Below are 21764 nucleotides of genomic sequence, written 5' to 3'. Positions count from 1 at the left end.
GTGCAAAATTTGGAAAAAAAATTCTTTCCCATTTAATTTTGGGGTTAAAAAGTGGTTATATTGCATAGAATGGGTATTAATTCAGCCAATAAGTGATAAGTAAATGTGTTTATTTTTTAATATGTTACTAAATGGATATCTTCTGTGGAATCCACCATTGTGCAACAACGTGCAATAATATTCATCTTCCAGTGTGTTCTTTTCCTTTATTTGAGCTAATACAGTAGCAATAGCCCCCATGTGTAGACCGCATCCCACTCCAGACGCCCACTTCAGTCCAAACACGTGGCCCAGTGCCACAGATCGATATCATGTAACATTGAAAGAGGAGAAACTCACAATCAAAGCGGTCGTCATGGCAACGGCCCAGCCGGAGTCCACCAATCAGTAGGCTTCATGAGGCTGAGAGATGCTGAGCGATGTGCCAGCGTCCTACATAAAGAGTGTGGGACAGGGAGACTGGGCAGCACATACCGAGAGAGAGAGGCTGGAGTGAAAAAAGCCAGGGAAGGACGACATTAATACAGGACGAGAGATGGTGAACTCCGGAGGAAGCATTCCTGCTGTGGTCTATGTGGCCAACCTTTGTGTTGCACTTTGTGTAGGAGGTAAGATCATAGATTTTAATAGCCATGTATTTCTGTATGTTATGAGATCTTTCCATTCATATTTTTGTTATATTCCATTTTTATTCCAAAAGCCATCATTTATATCATTTATTAGAGCAAAGATTAGGACTTTATTTTGTCATTTTCTATGCAGTAGTTGCATAGTGTGCACAAACGCACAATGATATATCTAATATGGATTACAAACATGATTTATGTAACTAAAAGCTTCCAAATGTCTGAAAAGTATCTCTTAATATTGACATACTGTTGCACAGTTCAATTGCATTTATAAGTGAAGTCACCATCTTTACAGGAAATGCAGTAGCTTTCAAATGAGTGAACTGATCAAACTGTCAGGCGCGAGTGAATGAGTCACATGACTTGAAGAGCAGCAAGTGGCAGTTGGAGCCTTTCATTAAGGTCTTGCTTGTGATTTTGTATTCAGACTTTTTCCTCCTTTTCTCAGCCACACTTAAAGTGCATTTGGAAGCCGAAATGCAATACAATTGCTCTAACACTTAATTTTATATGAGTCTGATTACTTGGAAATAGGAAAATTTTCAGTTGAGTGCCTAAAAGAACTGGATGGAGAGCCAGTTTTCGGGTGTGTTGTACACAGATGACATACAAGCAAGAATGGCTACAATTATTTGAAAGATTGTGCTCATGCATTATTCAATATCTGATAAAATATGCAGTGCAAAGGCATACAAGAACATCTAAACTCCTCATAATAGGCATTGTTCTTGTTTTTGAATGTGCAAAAATAGTTTGTTACTCTTCTGAAGTTGTGAGCGGTGTTGGGCTAGTTACTCAAATAATGTAATATATTACTCATTACTAGTCACTCCTTTCAAAAGTAATATTGTTACTTATTACTTTCTGGCAACAGTAATTAGTTACACTACTAGTTACATTACTTTTTCTTCACGCCCCACAGAAGTTGTAACTGTGTATCTTCCACATAAAATTCTTCTAGAATGTTACTAATAACATATTTCTGTCTCATCATTTGATCAAACTCCACATTGGATCGCAGTCAGAAGTTATTACAAACACTCAATAGTGATTGATAGTGACATTCAAGCAGAAGTGTTGTATTAATCGCATTAACTGTCATGTGTAGCTTGAAGCTAACTGTAATTTCTCCTTTTCCCATATGCGATATATTTCGTTGTATTTTATCAAATCACATAAGTTTGTAAGAAACTGTTTAATTTTCCAAAAAGATGTTTAATTATAGTAATATAATGTACATGTTGATCAGAGGGATGTGGGTGGGATGTAATATCAGAGTAAAGTAAAGCTACAATATACACAACAGTGTTCAGATCATATGTTTTTCCTGACAAAATCAATATAATGCAATATTTCTATCTGCTGAATGTAAGCTTTTCTATATTCCAAGCTTGCCTGTTGTACTGGGGACATCACATGCATGTGTGAGTCGTGAAAATTATGAACATAAATCTAGGAATTATTTGATTGTTGATTTTAAATCAGCGGGGTTGAGGCATCAAAAGTAACTAAGTAACTATGCTGTTTTATGGATAGTAACTATAATATTATTACTGAAATCTTATTAGTAATTAGTTACTCTACTAGTTACTGCAAAAAGTAATATTATTACAGTAACTAGTTACTGCCCAACACTGGTTGTGAGATATTTAAAAGGAGCACTTTCTTCATGCATTCTGCTCTCAAATGTCCCGTTTCTGTCCTGCAGCTGCATTGAAGTCAGATGTGGTGTTGGAGAACAGCGCTACCACACTGAACCATTCAATGGCACTGGTGCAGCGCATGGAGGCCCTGCTGACCCAGGGAAACGGCAGCGACGTGATCCTGCGCGTTCAGACCTTAAACACGGACGAGGTGAAGGTCATCCAGGTCCACTCGCTGGTGTTGACTCTACAGAGCGATGTGTTTGATGAGCTCCTACAGACCAGAAACTCTACTGCGATGATCCTCAGAGAGACTCCAGACTGTGCCGCTGTCTTTGATAAGTTCATTAGGTGAGTGATTCATTACCAATTTGGCAGTTAGCAAATTTTTATCGAAAGTGATTTACAGAAGACTTATTACAAGTACAACCCCAATGGAGCAACATAGGGTTGAGGTGATTGTTCATGCGTTACCCTTGAACCTACAACCTTACAGTTACCATTCTAAATCTATAATCAATAAACCATAACACTCCACTAACAGGCAGCAACCAACTGGGGTTTCTAGGAAAAAGTCTATGATGTAATCGTTTACCCTCGTAATGTACTCATTCTGTTGGACTGACTTCCTCTTGTTGAGTTTTACTGTGAAGAGCAGAGCAAAAGATTCAATGTTATATTTCAATTTTAATTTTAAATGATAGATTGTCAACAAAGATTTTTATTTTTATTTTATATTTTTGCATTTTGTATATTCTTTTTTTATTTCCTTTATTTTATTTTTTATTTGACATAGTATATTTTCAACAAAATACATTTATTATATTTATATATCTTAGTTTTATTTTTTATTTTATATTGTATATTTTTATTGTTTTTATTTAGTTTTTTGTTATTGTAGATTTTTCTTTTATGTTATTTATATATTCAGTTGTTTTTACTTTTTGTTTTATTTAATAATTTTTTTTAATTCTATTTTATATTGTAGATTTAACTAATCTCATTTGAAGGGAAATTTAAACCAAGTATTTAATCATTACATTCCACTACTATACTATAGTAGTCAATATTATTTTTATTTGATCTATATATCCTATTTTTGTAATTTTTGTATTTGCTTTATATTGTAGCTTTTCAACAAAATGCTTTTATTTTGTTTATATATTGTTGTTTTTATTTTTTATTATTTTAATTTGAGGGGAAAATTTAATTTGAGTTTTTAAACAATACTTTCCAATACTTTAGTATATTAGGGAATATTATGACAAAAGTAGGAATACAACTATTGCAATCAAAGTACACTGGACACAATGGTGATGGATCACAAATATCCTCATGTTTTAACCTAGAACTAGACCTCGCATTTTGTCAGATAAATAAATTGATAACGAAGAGAGAAAAACACTGTTTTAGTGTAGCATTCAATTGTGTTACGTTATCATTCTACACAGGCTATGGAGGTAAAGCTTCAGGGTAATCAAAGTTATCCAAGGTCACCCAGGTGAAAAACAAGTGCACTTCCATAATGTACTTAAAGTGCTCTATTTTCGCGCACTAATTTTGTACTTAATATACTAAAAATGATCCTTTAGTACTTCTTAAGATAAACTTAAGATCATCTAAGTGTACTCAACTGTGCTATTTTGCGACACCATGAATATGAACTAAAATGCACTTTTAGCATACTATCTTTGTATTTCAAAAATGTATTTAGCTACCACTTGTAGTACACTTGAGTGTACTAGTGTATGAAAGATGGGTTCAAGTGTACTACAAGTGGTAGCTAAATACATTTTTTTAAATACAAAGATAGTATGCTAAAAGTGCATTTTAGTTCATATTCATGGTGTCTCAAAATAGCACAGTTGAGTACACTTAGATGATCTTAAGTTTATTTTAAGGAGTACTAAAGGATCATTTTTAGTGTATTAAGTACAAAATTAGTGCGCGAAAATAGAGCACTTTAAGTACATTATGGAAGTGCACTTGTTTTTCACCTGGGAAAACATTAATAGTAAGGTTGATTTTTCCAACACAACCTCTTTCCCTGCAGGTACTTATACTGTGGTGACATCACAGTGCGTCTGAACCAGGCCATTCCTCTACACAAGCTCGCCAGCAAGTACCACGTGTGGGACCTCCAGCAGGGCCTTACCCAATACATGATCCAGCACCTGTCCAGCGACTCGCCCACGGGTCACGTGGTGAGCTGGTACCAATACGCCACACAGATCGGGGACATGACCCTGCGGAACAGCTGCCTGCAGTACCTGTCCTGGAACCTGTCGTCGGTTCTACAGAGTGCCGAATGGAGCTCCGTGAGCGAAGAACTGCTGCTTACTTTGCTGCAGCGTTCGGATCTGGTTCTGCAGAGTGAACTGGAGCTGTACGAAGCTCTGCAGACCTGGATCAACCAGAACCAACCTTCAGGTGAGACGGCCGAGAGCGCGCTCAAAGCAATACGCTACGCCATGATATCACCTCAACACTTGTTCCACTTGCAGAAGAAGTCGTCTGTGATGTTGAAGTATTATGAATCGGTACGCGATCTGCTCTTCCTAGCCTTCCAGTTCCACGCAGCCTCACCCGTCCAGCTCGCAAAGTACTTCGACGTGAACTGCAGCCTCTTTACGCCTCGTAACTATCTGTCGCCAGCATGGGGCTCTCCGTGGGTCATCAACAACCCAACGCGGGACGACCGCAGCTTCAGTTTTCAGACTCAACTCGGACCGAGCGGCTATGACACTAGCAAACGCGTGACCTGGAATGTTCTTTTCTCTCCTCGTTGGCTTCCTCTAAGTGTGCGATCCGCTTATCCGGAGCAGGGGTCCCTGCAGCCCACTCGTACCGATGGAGGACGTCCGCGGATCATCGTAACACCGGCCACCTCCAGCCCAGACTTTGCTGGCGTCAGCTTTCAAAAGACTGTCATCGTTTCGGCCCGGAAGCAGGGGAAGGTGGTGGTCCGTCACGTCTACAACTTCCACCAGAGCACGGAGGAGGCGGGAGACTTCCTGCTGGAAGCGGACCTGCAGCGTAGAGCATCTGAGTACCTCATTGACAGCTCGCTCTACCTGCACATTATTGTGAAGCCCCTCTATCACAGCCTCATAGTGGCGAAAAAGTAAAAGTCTAGCTCCTCTACCAATGGTTTCTGGTGCCCAATAGCTTTGAAAGCAAGTTTTACATGCACAAATATATTTACATTAGTGGATTTGGCAGATGTTAATTTGCATAGATTTTTCTGTTGCATTCTGGTGTGCAACACCCATTTTTCACCATTCAGTCAATTCCCAATGGATAAAATCAACGTTCACCCTTCTTAGTCTCATTTAATATCCTATTTCACTTTGGAAATAGGATATTGCAGAGGTAAAATGGGTTGTGAATGGTTGCTTTAGTAACCTTTTTATACCATGATGCATGAAAGCTCACCCTAATTTATTAGTACTTGGAAATCACCATAGTCACATTTGTAATATTGCCATGTTTGACTTCAAATTAACATCCATTAAGTTACAGTGAGCATGCTGATTGCTTTCATAAAATGAAAATAATTTTTTTTTTTCAAAAACTCAAAATTGTTCTTTGATGATTAATGCATTTGCACACATTGTCTTATGTAAAATTGATCTTTTGCTCACTTATGTTGCAATTCATGTTAATTTTCAATAAAATCACAATTTATGAACCCACAATTTACTGTCTATTCATTACCAAGATTAAGGCTATTTTGTGCAATGGTTCTACTTCAGTATCACTTAATTACACCAGACATTTAAGTTTTATTCCTATCATTTTGTTTTCTAAAGGTTTTTACAGATGTTTTGTTCATATCACATTCACCTTAGTTGACAGCATTCTCTGATTTATGGCAGAAAAAAAATCAAGAGGTTGTTAGAGACTTTGAATCCCAAGAAACTGGAACCAGTGAGTCACAAATTGAAACTTCATCTGTTCTCTCAATACCCTCTGGTGGTCAAAAAGTGCTACATCCTTTCGAGCCATTGAGCTATTAGAATTAAGAGAGTGGTTGAAAGGCTGGCCGCTGGTATGCAGATGCTGACTTTAGTGTTGACAGGTTTCATGATGCCATTTGACTGGAGTAAAGCTATCAGAAGATAACTATTAGAAAGCCAACTGGAGCACAGCAGTGCGAATGGAGCATTTAAAGCAGCTGCTGCAGTGATTATGGATGCTGGGCAGGTGCATGTTGGGAAAAGAAATATGATGCTCAGGCTTCAGTATGTTTGGAATATAATCTTATTGCAGCATATATACACTGTATACTACAGACTATAGAAAAAGGTTAAACAGCACAGTGAAAGATGCAAGGGTACACATTTAAAAATGTATAGGTCTGTAATATGTATTTAACCAAATTAGTGCGATAATATCATAACTTTTGGCAATCTGATCAATTAGTAAAGAAAGAGATGTTTAAAATCATGCTTAATATTGTTTAATATTGTTTTATTGTTTAGTTATCACACTGGTTGGGCCAAGTGCATTGCATTGTGGGATACAAACATTACACAGAGAGCGCTCTGTTGAATAATACAAATTTTGGTAAATGTATTAGGTAAACCATAATGTCCAAGCTGCATAGTTTTAGTGTTGTGATAGTCAACAACACTTGGTTCAGTGTGGCTAGAGGTCATTAATGGAAACAGCTTTATGTAATCAGTGTTGGAGGGAATGTGTTAGCTGTCAATACTGCTCACTCAGGAAATGTCAGACCGACAGAGACAATAATACAGTCTCTGGAAAAGAAACCGTCTGTTCATCTTGTGTTTTGACAGGCTATTTTAATCTTTATAATTCATAAGTTAATTTCTGTAGGCCTATGCCATGGAACTATACACAGTTTGTGCAAGAATGCCATTTCAATTTAGACCAATTTTGCTTTATGTTTTATATCTCTTTAAACTATTTTTTTCATGAAGCAGCTTTAAAGAAGATCATAGCCCAAATAGATAACCACCAATCATATTGTTGACCAAACTCATTTGACAAATTCTTGCTATATTGACTAGGCTATGATAGGCCTATATATAATTTTATGTATTTTATATAGCCTATTTCAGATTATTATTAAAATTAAAAGATCCCACTGTCTCTGTCTCGGACATGCTCAACATCCACTTCAAAACACAGTAGTTAAAAAGTATGTCCCTTTATGCTTTCCATAGGTGCTAATCAGTGTTTAGAAGTTAGCAGACTAGTTAAGTTCTTCTTTATATATATATATATATATATATATATATATATATAAGACAAAAAACAAAAACGTATTTGCTGGATTTTCGTGCGACATGGCATCGTGACGTGAGTTTTACAGGAACCGCAAGTGTTTCAAGCTCTTAAAAAGTGCAACCATTTATTCCGCTTGAGTGAGAAATATTTGGTGCTTATATTATATTATATTATATTATATTATTATCTTGATGGACCACAACATGAATTCAACCTAGTCAGGCTAGGTTAGTCATTCTTCGTTATGCCTGATTTATCGAGCATGCATCTCTGAATGATAAGAATTGTCGATTTTAAAACCGTAATAGCACCGCCTATTACATGTACCATCCCACAGCGCCATATGTCACCAAAGTCCCTAGTCTTTGATGTAATTCAACTCACTCAACACTTTTGTTTGCGGACTCACTGCAAACAAAAATCAGATAACTGATCGATTCGAATTCAAGAGTGAGAAACATATTGATGCAAATTCTTTAACTCGTTTGGCTTGAACTGAAACCTATTGACTCTACTTCACCATACATCATAGATTCCCCTGCTGAACAGATAGAGGGATAATCCTAATCTCACAAACAGACTTCATTAATCAAAAATAACATTAGAGATTAAACTGTAGAGAACACACCTGAATTGATAACGTTCACTGCAACAGCTGGTGCATATTACTTACTATAGCCTACTTAAATTTGTAGCTGGGATTATTAAGGATTTGAACTCATTTTAAAGGTGAGAGTGACTTTTCTCCCAGACTGCTTCCATAATACAGTAAGTATTTGTGCACATAAACACCTATTTATATTTCTGTTTTGATTGTTCATCAAGCATCTGATGCCCAATGAAGTAATTTAACTGCCCCCCCCCCCCCCCCCCCAAGTAAAGAGGACATGTCATTGAACAATGTGGAAAATTCCCTCAGGGTTAAATCAAACTTTCATCAAAACAAAATCCAATCCTCTCATTGTATCTCCTGTGTCCAATCAATTCTCTGTTTACACAAACTAGGGCCAGGGATTCAAATTAGTCCAGCCAGACAAGCTATGTCTGGATGATCTCAATGACAACTATTTACAGTCTGAAAATGAATGAATTGCTTCTGTCTAAATGTACAGTAGGTTCTGAATGTGTATGTGATGTCATACTTTGGAATGTTATCTATTAGGATTACATAATTTGTGAAGTGATTGAAATAGAGTTATCTCAGTAAAATATACAAATATGCTGCATTACATTTTAAAATATGGACTTGTTCACCTTGATATTGATACAGAACAAACCAAGGAAAACTTCAAATTAATTTAAAATCACACTGCAGATGATATTTTCAATCACTGGTAAGTTTGAATGTGATGGCTACTGTCACAGTTTTATATATAACAACCTTAAATCAGCTATTGGTTCCCTAATTTTTGGGGTTTTTAAAGCCTTCCAGCAATTCAAGTCTTTATTGCTTTGGTTGTAACACATTGTCATACAAAACAAAATAGTATTTTTAACCTTTTATCAAGATTTATCTTTTAGCGGCAGATAAGTAAAGTTCATTCATAAACATAAACTTTCATGTCTTCAGTCACTGAAGCTCTATTGCACATCGAAAGCACATATACTGCTATGAACATGACATTCTTTACATATTTTTCAAAGATTTGCTTTGCACAGTGTATATATTTACAACTCTTTGACTATTTATGTTGTATGAATGCCAGATTTCATCCAAACCCTGAGATGTTAAGTGTATTTTTGACAGATCACAGAAGATGCAGTACATATTATTAAAAAAACAAAAAAACAATAAAAAAAAACAACAAAAAAGGGGAAGTCGTGGCCTAATGTTTAGAGAGTCGGACTCGTAATCCAAAGGTTGTGGGTTCGAGTCTCGGGCCGGCAGGGATTGTAGGTGGGGGGAGTGAATGTCCAGCACTCTCTCCACCCTCAATACCACGACTGAGGTGAGACCCTTGAGCAAGGCACCGAACCCCCAACTGCTCCCCGGGCGCCGCAGCATAAATGGCTGCCCACTGCTCCGGGTGTGTGTTCACGGTGTGTGTGTGTGTTCACTGCTGTGTGTGTGCACGTTGGATGGGTTAAATGCAGAGCACGAATTCCGAGTATGGGTCACTATACTTGGCAGTATGTATGTCACTTCACTTCATGCACTGAGGAGCTTTCCGGTACGTTCACTACGTGAAAACATTAAGTGTCCTAGATTAGCATTAACACTTACTCTCATTAAAAATGTATGGCTAATCTTCAATACTGATATTATAACTTAATAATTAACACAAGTCAATTATGTACTGTATATGAACATTATTTTCTTTTATACAGAATAGTGTTTATAGAAAGAGGAGATAAATACCATGTTGTTAAGAGACCAGCTCATTAACAGGTTTTCAAACCATCTGTGAACATACAGTACTTCACATGGGCATATACCGCCACCATAAAAATACCTGTTTTCAGTCACAGCCACATGTGAAATATTGAGGCTCGGATTCTAACCTTGTGTTTTGTTCATTTATTCTAAATCAAGACATCACTGCAGTGAGTTTTAAGTGTTAAAAATGTCCCTCTATTGTAGATTTAATGGCATAGACCAGATCAAAAGGAAACATATGGTTCTCATCTTCTCCATCCTTCATTGTACCACTTCTGCTTTAAAAAGACACGATTTCATCATGACATTGGATTTTGCACAAGGTATTATCTTGAATGTGCTGCAAGTAGCCTGTGTGCAGGGACAATCGGGACAAAACTGTCTGTCCTCCAGAATCATTGGGATCTGTTACATTATAGCTCTGCTCCAAAACAGTGAGCTACATATAGACATTCTCAAAGACTGGCTTCAGTCTAAGCTGTTCCAAAAGTATGTAGGTAGCAACATTATGCTACGACCCAAGGTAGCCTACTTTATATTTGTCAAATGTATTCTTAATGGAGAAAGTAATCCCAGAATGCATTGTGACAAAAAAAAATATGGTGGACAGAAAACTAGCTCTACTCAGTTAGAATCAATTAGAAAACTAGCTCTACCCAATTCAAATCAGCTATTAGGCTACATGACTGTCTGTGAACATCATATATGTCGTTTTCTTTGAAATATGTCAACTTTGAATGGTGAATGCCCAAGATCTACCGACTCTGACTTTAGACAGCTTGCATCAACCCTTCCAGACTGTAAATCAGGCAAAAATTCTGTGCAAAATTTGTGTGGTGTAATCTACCCTCGGTTTGAAACAGAGTTTATATTTTCTAGATGTGCTGTTCTTGTCCATATTATAAACTGATTACGTATAGACAGTTGGAGCAGATTTGAATGTTAATGTTTGTTGATCTGTCTTCTTGGATAACAAGCACAAGTACAAGTTACAAGACATCTGCAACCCAAACTTGTGTTCCTATTAAACCACTGGCTAAATTTTGCTCTCAAAAACAGCAGCAAAACAGCATTTTCTTATGCTATACACCATATAGTCACCATATACCATGCATCTTTTCTTTTTTAGAGCGGTCATAACTCAGGCTGTTGTCTTAAAGGTTTGAGTTGTAGCGGTAAAGTATCCTGACTGGAAGCTGTGCTTTTGACATCATCAGTATTGGATCCTTCCAAGGCCACACTGTCCCTTTTGATGTTCTTCTGGTCTTCTTCATCATCATCATCATCATCATCATCATCCTCCGTTTCCTCTTTATCCATGAAGGCTACTTCGTTCTCGTAACAAAAAGAGTTGGAGCTAGACCTGTTGTACTTCTTTTCGGCCAAATCTCGAGCGCTACATTGAGGCGTGCTGGGAATCTCGTAGGTGTTCTCGAAGAGTGAGTAGTCCACCTTGTAATGGTTTTTCTCCTCAAAAAGGACCGTCTCAAAGCGATGGCCCCACAGGATTTCGCTCGTCACATAAGAGCTGCGACACTGAGTGGTCATGGCTGTAGCTTCCACCATGCCCTCCAAAATCACCACTATTTCCAGCTCCGAACTTTCCAGTTCCTGTTTGCTCATGTCATACAAAGGACTGTCCTCATCAATCTCATGCACGATGGTGATGGGAGACACTAGAAATATGCGGTCAATACCAGTGTCGAATCCGACATCAATGTCTAGCTGATCCAGTGGGATGAACTCGCCTTCAGCCGTGGTGCGTGATTTGAGCAGCTGGGCACGAACGTGAGCTTCCACCAGGTGGCTCTTCCGGAGGTTCCCAACTCTCCACATTAGACACAGTTTACCATCTCTCATGGCTATTGTCGCATAGTGACTGAACACAAGGGTTTCGTTTCTTTTCTTAGGCTTGGCCATCTTAGCCATGACCGCACCAATGATGAAGGCATCAATGATGCATCCCAAGATGCTCTGGAAAACCACCACGAAGACAGCAAAGGGGCAGTCCTCCGTTACATATCGGTAGCCATAACCAATAGTTGTTTGCGTCTCCACAGAAAACAGGAAGGCTGCCGTGAAGCTGTCAACGTTCGAAATGCATATCTGCTCTTGATTCTCTGAGTCACCAGATGAAAGTGCAACGAACCAAAATATAAGTCCGAAGAGCAGCCAGGGCAATAGGAAGGAGAGGCAGAAGAGGACCATCATCCATCTCCAGCGAATGTCAATGCATGTCGTGAAGATGTCAGCCAGGTAGCGTTGACCTTTTTCACTCATGTTGATGAACTGCACGTTGCAGTGTCCGTCCTTGCTGACGAAGCGGGTTTGTGCTTGCTGCTGCGTGTGCGCTTTGCCGCCCACATTTCCATTGCCATAGCCATTTTGCATAGTGATGGGGGACAGCTTCATCCTGCCTTCCTCAGAGGAAACTATGCTGTACCGGTGTGTTCTCACACTTCCCATCACTGCTGTAAGAGGGGGTTGAGACTCGTCTGCTTTGGAAAACAGTCTGAGTTTCTGGAGGACGCGTTGGAGAAACACTTTCGACTTCTCACATGCACCACAACACAAAGAAAAATCTGTATTTCCTTGAAATCAAGCATGTGTTGAGATGGCCACTCCACAAAAACGTTTTTGCTGGGGCTACAAAAAGATCTCCTCTTCCGTGGAATGATTGGACCTCATTGGCAAAGCTGGGCTGTAGAAATAACACATAGACAAAGTAAGAGATCTGAAGAAATGAGAAGCCAAGCTGTTCAGTTTGCACAAAGAACATTATTATTTATGAACTGTGACATTACAGGGTTTTAAAGATTAACTGTCAAGATCACGATAAATGTTTCCATGCATGTAAGGTCATTTCTCCTTTGGGCGACATTAATATCAAGAGTGATGTAACATCTGACATGACCTGACAGAGCTATCCAGAAACACAGATGTACAGATTAGAGCTGCATATTCAGTCAGCGAATTATACACCACATATATGAAATCAAATATATAATATATAATGACAATTTTAGGAATATATAGTTGACAAATGGACATGGACAAATACATTTTAAAAGTACAAATGTTCCATTTATTTTCTCAATATACATGAGGTCATGAAAACAGCATCCACAGTAATTCTATTCAAATTAGAGGGGAAAAAATGCTGATTAAAAAAGTTTTAGATAAAGTTTAGCATATCGGGACAGTTTAAAATGAGATGATGTTTCATAGCTATAACGCTTATGATTAGCATTTGTCCTTCAATTCCCTCAATGTAATTTGTATTATCCAAAAAGATACAATACACTAATAGAAACAAGTTCTTAAATCAACTAAATTAAAAGTGTCACACTGTAAGACAATAAAAATAAACATTAAATAACAGGTTACAACTGTGAAAGGCAACAAAACAACACAAAATTCAGTATGTGATTACAAAGGAAAAAAGTTCTACAAAATAATTATTTAATGACCATGTGCTATTCAACACTCTCTAAATAGCATGATATATTTGAGACACATTGAGAAAGCTGATAAATAATAATAAAAATACATATTATGAAGGGGCTTCATCCCAGATATAGTTATATCTATGATATATGAAAGATATATGAATATATTTTTCATTATTTTTTAACTTGTTAAGATAAGCTTGCTCTTATTTGTTTTGGTCAGGTGGAATTAGAACAAGGTATAGGTGGATGGAAATACATTACATAAATACATTCGATTGTCTTTTGTTCTGTGGAGATCAATACAGTGTTGTCTGCTATAATATGACTGTCTGTTTCCAAGTAGACAACCGGAAAGTATGGACCTTTTACACATGAATACATTTTATTATTGTCATTTTGTAATATACATATAATATAAATATATAATTATGAATCTAGAAAATGTTACCACAAAATATTATTGAAAGATACTGCACATTGAAAGATAATTAATCTAACAATAAATAACCACATAATTAACCACAATTCAAACTGATGGCATAAATATCTGCTCAACTCTAATGACTGGACTAACAGTTTCAGCTACTGGTAAACAAAGATATCGCCACATAACTAAAATGAAGCTTACCTTCTGGAGTTCAAGAGCAACAGGAGTTTAGATTTACAGTTTTATATAAAGATACTGATACATGACTAAAAGTAAATCTTACCTTGTACAGTTCAAGAGCAACAGGAGTTTAGATCAGCACATTTCTGCAGATAGCAGTTGTTGTTATCCGGTGGGAAAGATCAGTCAAACATGATGGGGCTTGATGGTGGTTTCGATCATCTCACTCAGTGCTGGCCAAAGCTCAAGCCGATCGAAGAATAGTTTTAAAAAGCCTTTTAATCTCCGCCCTGCTGTCAGGTCATGACAGTCACATAGGCAGCCCTCTCCATAACATGATGTAATACACAATAATCAGCTTTAAATCATTGATACAATAAATTAGTAGACTATTATTTTTTTCTGTTCATATTTATTAAGTTCTCAAGAAAAAATTAATCACACTTTTTTGATACGTTAATACCCTAAAGAGATAACAAAAAGCCTAAAAGAAAAAAAAGCCTATAAGCACGAATATCATTGCAGTTTCTACGACCAAATCCTCACGCTCATGCTGCACCATAGCAACCAAGCAATTTCATTTGTCTGGAATGAAAGGATGCATTTTCAAATTATAATAAAATTATAATTGATAAAATTATAATTGATAAAAAATTATAATAATAATTATACAATAATAATAATACCTAATTAAGAACCTAATTACACCAAACTTTGCAATGGTGTGTGTGTGTGTGTGTGTAAGTATATATATATTATTATTATTATTATTATTATTATTATTGTTATTTTTTTTAAATGATGTAGGCCTATCATCAGCTCACTGCTTAAAAATAGGCTTTCGATCACAAAACATGTTTTTAAAAATTTAAATCAATATATTGTTTTCTGTGAGCAAATAAACAAGATGATTTTCACATAATTTTGAAGCAAAAATTCTAGGCTACAAGATCCAGTTCTCAGAAGTCTTGTGAACAAATGTTCTGTATGTTTTTTTATGGCCTTATTTCAGTGACTTCAAAATTGTAGTTTTTCACTAACCACACATAAAAGTTGCTTTCTAAAAAACACAATCATGTACATAAATGCTGCTAACATATTATTGTAGCCCAGTTTGTGCTGTTTACAATGCTATTAGACTTAGGGGGCCTGGAGAGGTTTTGACATGCCCTGACATTTGTGCTTTTTTCATTTGCTTATAAACATAAATGGCTAAAGTCTATAACACTGTAATCAGCACAAACTGGGCTACAATAATATGTTAGCAGCATTTATGTACATGATTGTGTTTTTGAGAAAGCAACATTTATGCGTGGTCAGTGAAAAACTAAAATATATAAGTTTTAATTTCTGTATGCTGACTACAAGCTTTTGAATGGTATAGGGTATATTACACTTGGAGTAAGACTGGAGTAATGAGGAAGAGAATTCTTTACAAAAACATTACAAAACCTGGCATTTCCACAGTGTATATTGTTTATGTGCTCTGAAGGAAAAAAAAACATTTTGAAATTCATTTCTCTCAGCAGATCTTCCAGAAACAAAGTAGCAGGGATGAACTTGTTTGTTTATGCGGTGGCGATGTGGGCGTTTACATTCGCGGGGCCTCAAGTGGATATTTGAATCTGAAAAGCGCGATGGGCGCGACAGCATTTAGGCCTTTCCACACTAAGCGCGATGCTAAAAAGCAAGGCGAATCGCCCGCGAATGTTGCTTTCACACCGAGCGCGAAACGTATGTTCGCCTTCTGCTAATTCAAGCCTGCACGCTAGGGGGCGACGACCAACAATGTATACAATACTCTGTTACTGATGAGTCGATGAGTATAAAGTACAGTTTATCTGTCAATCAGATACACCTGAAAGTTGTGATCGTTACTATAGCAACAGTAGAGTTTTCTTTCAGAATCATCCTGGGTCCATATGATCGTTCGCAAAGAGCTTGATTGACAGGCGATCTGACCAATTAGAACACAGATATTATGTGCTGCCACTGCTATCCATCTTGCCGGACATCTATGGGCCGGTCTCCATAGAAATCCATGTTAAAATGGGGTAAAAAAGATAAATTGAAAACTGGAAACTGTAGGCTACATTTAACACCACCACACACACTAGGCCTATATATATTTTTTCATAATACTATTATTGAATAAATATATTTTTGTACATTTGATCAGTTTTAACATGAGACGGTCCAAGAATGCTGATATTTCAGCAGTAGATCTGGCATTTTCCACTTTTGTATTATTCCTTGGTCAGTGTTTGCACATTTCATACATACTGTTACATCCATTCAAAATATGGCATATAAAATGTTTGGGATATGTTATTGTGTATTGTCAAAAATAAACAAACTAGGCCTATATCTTCTCAATTTCCAGTAGCGTGGATCCTTCATTGCAACATTTAATCTGATTCTCATGTTTAAGAATCTGTTATCTTGAAAAATAATTTATGCTACTACTGCCCACTGACTTGGTTTTAAACCCATATTGTTATCCAATTTACGAGCTTTAAAACATCTTAAAATGCACACATATAGGACAGGAAAATCGAAATTTTCTTGGGTGAGCATGTCCCCGAACCCCCTTACCAATCTCCATTTTGATTCCTCGGTTTTTATAAAAACCTGCGTACGGCCCTGGGTGTGAGTATGGTTCAGCACAGCCCACAGGGGTGTGTTTCTTCAAAGCAACGATGGTCGCAAGTTCCATTGTTATAAAGTTCAATGGAATTAACGACCACAGCTAACTGCTTTCGGGAAACGCAGCCCAGAGTGGCTCTCATCATAGTCGTCATTGGAGGCAGGTGCACTAATGATGCATTTACACTTTAAAAATGCTCAAGAAGTTTATTTAATTTGTTTTTTTTCTACACATGGCCAATATATATACACGGTTACAGATGCAAGTTTGTTTCTTGTTGCTCAAAGTAAATTTAGAGTGTCAATTTAATGAACATATGTAAATCCAGCAGCCGGTCTAATCACAACAGAAACGTCCAAAATGTAATATAACATATATGCTGTATAGTAAGCAAACACTGCATATAAACTCATTGCCTATAGGGCAGTGAGGTCAGGCAGATATCATATTAACATAATAATAATAAAATATTTAGGTTTAAATAAATGATATGATATATAAATGATAACAACCAAGCCTTAAGCGGAATATCCCATTTGTCAAATATAAAAAGTTTATCGAATGAAAAATATATAAATTTTCCTGCATTTTTTTTTTAATCAGCTCATTGTATTTTCAAAGATTAGCATGTATAGTCTCTAATCCCAGATGAAGGATTGCATCACTAATATTTTGTACTAATACATCTATTGCCATCAATTGCTCAGTATCACAAAGAAGATGAAGCATTGATGGTCATTCTCCAGCCCTTCTCAACCTAAACTCATCAGCGTCCTGGGATTGAAAGTTTCTCAGGCATTAATTTAATCTGAGCATATGTCATATCACTAGATCCAACACCTGAAAATACAGAAATGATAGAATATATAAGTATGAAAATACAATTACATATGTATACATATCGTATCAACATACCGTAATCTGCATGCAATGACCTTTTGGATTAGGTGAATTTCAGTTCAAAGCCACAAACCAGTATTAACTGTTATTGTTGTGGTTTATGTTGCTATTTAGAGTTGTGATCATTCGTCTGTAATGACCATTAAAGTTCACAACTTTTGTTTCAGTTTACCTTTGTTTTCTTGATTTTTCTCCTGTTTCTTTGTAGATTTGAGTTCAATGTCAGCATAGATGAGTTCAGCAGGCGCACTTACGCTGTCTACAATGAAAATAGAAAAAGGAATAAAACACTAATAGGCATCTTAAACAACTTTTGAGGTATTAATGCAACAATTCGTTGCCAAAGTTGTACAGTGTGAAAAAAATTTGGTGTTAGATACTACAGACACCATTTACATGCCTCATCCATAATCCATGTGATTTGAACAGTTACAGAAACACCATGTGTTTTTACCATTTGAAGAGAAAAAAATGTCAAATGGTGACCGAAATCATATGGATTAGAGTGAATAAATGTGCTTTACTATAAAATTAATAAAGAAAGGAATAAAGCACTTTTATTCACTCTAATCCATATGATTTCGGTCACCATTCTAATTGGTCAGATCGCCTGTCAATCAAGCTCTTTGCGAATGGTCAATTGGACCCAGAATGATTCTGAAAGAAAACTCTACTGTTGCTATAGTAACGATCACAACTTTCAGGTGTATCTGATTGACAGATAAACTGTACTTTATACTCATCGACGCAACTTAATTCCTGAAGTGAACTTTTATTATTGTAACCTTTATTATTATAACAGTATTAGCTGTTTTGGACTGCTGACTACTGTTTTGGAATACTTTTGAGCTGTGCTTCTCCTTGGGTGTGCCACAGCCTTATTCTTACTTCGCCCATGTATTAAACGTGCGTCCTTGAAAGCGCACAGATTTCTAACGTATTAAAATGAGAATCGCTAATTATTGAATATATTTTTAGACAAAGTTCTTAATGATTTTTAGTTTAATTTAACTCATTAAATCAACTTTTAGTTTAGTTTAACTCATTAAATCAACAGTTTTCCAATAACAGAAGAATATGTAAAAGTTGTCACGGTGCACCTAGCAGGGAGGAACAAGGAACACGCAGACGAGGATGTAACGCAAAATAACAGTCTTTACTGAAGACATCAAGGCAGGGCAAGGCAGTGCAAGGCAGGGCAAGGCAGTGCAAGACAAGGCAAGGCAGACACAGACAGGAACACCGGGGAGTAACGAGTAGACCAGACGAAATCAAACTGAACAGACAGGACTATAAATACACAGAATAATCATAGATAATGAGACGAACACGGCTGGACAAGAATTAACTAATGATCACATTTAACGGGAAACAAACCAAATATGGAAACATGATGCGGGAACACATGACACACACGACAGAGGACTGACAAAAGTATGGTATTTGGGGTAAAAAGCACCCCTGCTTTTGGGGCTAAAGGTACAATAACTAACATGATAATTAATAGATGGCTGACTTTTGCAATTGTTGACATGACATGGTTAGATTCAGATATATAGGCTAAATTTCATATATCATAGGACTATTTGATAACATTATATTAATAATATCATATAATAAAATATAATTTGTTGTTACTACTGCCCTTAGCCACATTGTACCCCTATGAATTATTTCAGATGTGTTTGAAATTACAAAATTATATATACATATATAGGCCTATTTAATCGTTTGATCAAAATTATTGCTAGGGACAATTTGGTAGTTGCTGGATATTGGTAGGGTCTAGGTACATGTCCCTAGCATTCCCCCTCTAATTCTATGCCCTTGGTGCTTTACAATACAGACTGTTTCAAAGAAGCTTCACATTATTAAACATAAAAATAACAGAATCAATGATGCAAAAAAAAAAAAAAAACTGTTTTAAGCATGAGGCATATTCAAAATCTTCTGTAAAGCAGCTTTAAAAAAGATAGTGTCATTATTCAGCTCATTATTTAAGTCAGTTCAGTATGATTCAGTTTAGTTAAGTGTTGATGTTGTTGTCTACCAATTATGAAAAAAGCAGGAAAACAATAAATAGATTTTTACATTTTCTTACAAAAATAAAATTTTAATGCCACTGATATAGATAAAGGAATACAAATGTTAACCTAACAATTATACTTAATAAAATAAGTAGTTAAAGCCTATTACCTAGTAACCTTTCAATTGCCATTGTCAAGCTCAGTTTAGTTTAAATAGTATCTGTGCAATCAAATCGACGATAATCGCTAGAAATTAAGTGTTCCCAACTGAGTCCAGTGAACACTAACGCTATCGTGTGAGACTGGAGACGGAGTTGTTGCAGAAGTTCGGCTGATTGCGTCATCGAACAGAGAACGGTGTGAGAGACTGGCTGAGAGCACGAGAGAGAGTTGTAATTTGTAATTGTAAAGAGAGTAATTTCTTCCTACATGTCATCCAAGTGCATTTGTCAGTGTACGAGAATACGTGTATAAAATGAAAGTGAGATTTTCACGGAGTGTTTAATTTTTTCACATTTGTTTCTGGATTTTTGCATTTTTGGAGAGACTGACAATCGTCTACGATTACATTTTGCGGTTGAGAACACCGCAAGTCAGACCCTGTTCAGGTGTGCCGTGTGCATCCTGTGGCTGATCTGCGCCATTTCAAGTTTTTCTTGGACCACGCTGAGTTTTTGCTCCTGTTTTTTTATTCTTATTACCCTGCCATCCTGACGACATCTCGTCGCTGTGCTGCCCCAGCTGTTCGTTTCATCCTTGCACGTCATTTCAAGTCATCTCATCAAATTCTTCGTTGCTAAGGACTGGTAAAAATGTTATTTGCACATACACACGCATGAACTCTTCACTGATGTAAATTGAACTGTACTGTGAACTTGAACTAAGCAAATGAACTGGGTTGGTGTGAGAATTTAATCGTACATTGATTCATAAGAGTTCAAACAATTGAACTGAGTCAATAATTATTCCAGAGTTCCTTTGAATTGAGTCAAATTATTTCAGTGTTCATTTGAAGTGAATTATTTGAATTCAACTGCAAGAGTCATTTACATGTTTCAGAGTTTCATTTGAGATTCCCAATGCTGTTTGAAAATCATTTTGTGTGCTCTGGTATTGAATTTAATTCTAGGAAACTTGTGTATATGAAGGTTTAAAGTGTTGAACGGTTTACCAAAACTAAAAGAAAACTTCAGAGAACTTGTCATCAATTACTTGTTTTATTTCTTTCTTTCATTTAATCAAAGCCAATTCTTTCAAAGCAAAGTTCAGTTTCCTAAAAAAAGGGAAAAATAATAAATTACTAATTGTTAACGGATCATTCAGTCTACAGTTATTTGTGCAAGTTTACTTGGAGTAGGGGCGTCTCACTTACACTATTAGGTTTAGGAGTGTTGGATTGTGAATGATTTGTTTTACCTCACATGAACACACTTCAGGGAGCCACCGTACTGACACTTGCTTGCCTGAAGCCTATTTTTCCTATTTCTGTTGTTTTACAATAGTGCAAGCTAAAACATATACACACATAGTGTATTCCGAGACTCAAAGCACTGGGGTGGGGGACCAAGAACCTTTCCTTCTTAAATCTTCCAAGAATACATAGTAAATTCCCCTACAAAGCAGGACATATATTACAACAGCATGGCTTCATAGTAGAAGAGTCCGGGTGCTGAATTGGCCTGCCTACAGTCCAGATCTTTCACCTATAGAGAACATTTGGTGCATCATTAAACGAAAAATACGTCAAAGATGACCACAAACTCTTTAGCAGCTGTAAACCTATATCAGGCAAGAATGGAACCAAATTCCAACGCCAAAACTCCTTAAACTCATAATCTCAATTCCCAGATGTCTTCAGACTGTTTTGAAAAGAAGAGATGCTACACCATTGTAAACATGCCCCCGTCCCAACAAGTTTGAGACCTGTAGCAGGCATCAAATTTGAAATGAGCTCATTTTGTGCATAAAATTGTAAACTTTCTCAGTTTAAACATGTTAATTTATCTATGTTCTATTGTGAATAAAACATTGTCTCTTATGATTTGAAATTCTTTTAGTTCTCATTTAATTCAAATAATAAAAAAAAAAAGTCACATTTCTGGAATCCGGGTTGTATCTTGACAGGGTTTTGTCACAGCAGTTTAGAGAGTGACCCAGATGCAGAATGATCAAGGGAGTGAGATTTATTGACAAGACTAGGATTAACAGGGCTGATGTGAGAGTCCA

At 36.6% G+C, this 21764-nt stretch overlaps 3 protein-coding genes across 3 annotated transcripts in view; 1 reads left to right on the top strand and 2 right to left on the bottom strand.

Annotated features, from left to right (window-relative positions):
* The first annotated feature begins 462 nt into the window (after positions 1-462).
* Positions 463-5968, top strand: btbd17b (BTB (POZ) domain containing 17b). The gene is made up of 3 exons (XM_079378227.1): positions 463-608; positions 2338-2623; positions 4326-5968. The coding sequence occupies exons 1-3, from the start codon at positions 536-538 to the stop codon at positions 5398-5400; spliced, it is 1434 nt and encodes a 477-aa protein (XP_079234353.1). The 5' UTR covers positions 463-535; the 3' UTR covers positions 5401-5968.
* Positions 5969-11039: 5071 nt separating this feature from the next.
* Positions 11040-12449, bottom strand: LOC306858464 (inward rectifier potassium channel 2-like; the record flags this gene model as incomplete). The annotated part of the gene is made up of 1 exon (XM_079399029.1): positions 11040-12449. Exon 1 carries the CDS (start codon positions 12369-12371, stop codon positions 11040-11042), a length of 1332 nt encoding a protein of 443 aa, XP_079255155.1. The 5' UTR covers positions 12372-12449.
* A 4928-nt stretch (positions 12450-17377) lies between these two features.
* Positions 17378-21764, bottom strand: part of LOC306858457 (uncharacterized protein) — a gene marked incomplete at both ends in the record, with an annotated part of 34065 nt that continues 29678 nt past the window's right edge. The window contains 2 exons of the mRNA XM_079399017.1: positions 17378-17451; positions 17684-17770. Of these exons, the coding sequence (XP_079255143.1) occupies positions 17378-17451; positions 17684-17770 (161 nt within the window). The remainder of the gene's footprint in view (positions 17452-17683; positions 17771-21764) is intronic.

This window comes from Barbus barbus, assembly GCF_936440315.1.
Source record: "Barbus barbus genome assembly, chromosome: 3".
NCBI classification, from domain to species: Eukaryota; Metazoa; Chordata; class Actinopteri; order Cypriniformes; family Cyprinidae; genus Barbus; species Barbus barbus.
The sequence above is the reverse complement of the archived record's forward strand: the minus strand, read 5'-3'. Positions and strand labels throughout refer to the sequence as shown.

What these genes read in the sequence shown, in the direction of transcription:
- btbd17b (XM_079378227.1), top strand. Translation starts at nt 536, where the DNA reads ATGGTGAACTCCGGAGGAAGCATTCCTGCTGTGGTCTATGTGGCCAAC. An exon ending in TGTTGCACTTTGTGTAGGAG is followed by an intron (nt 609 to 2,337) that starts GTAAGATCATAG and finishes TCTGTCCTGCAG; the next exon opens with CTGCATTGAAGTCAGATGTG. An exon ending in GTCTTTGATAAGTTCATTAG is followed by an intron (nt 2,624 to 4,325) that starts GTGAGTGATTCA and finishes CTTTCCCTGCAG; the next exon opens with GTACTTATACTGTGGTGACA.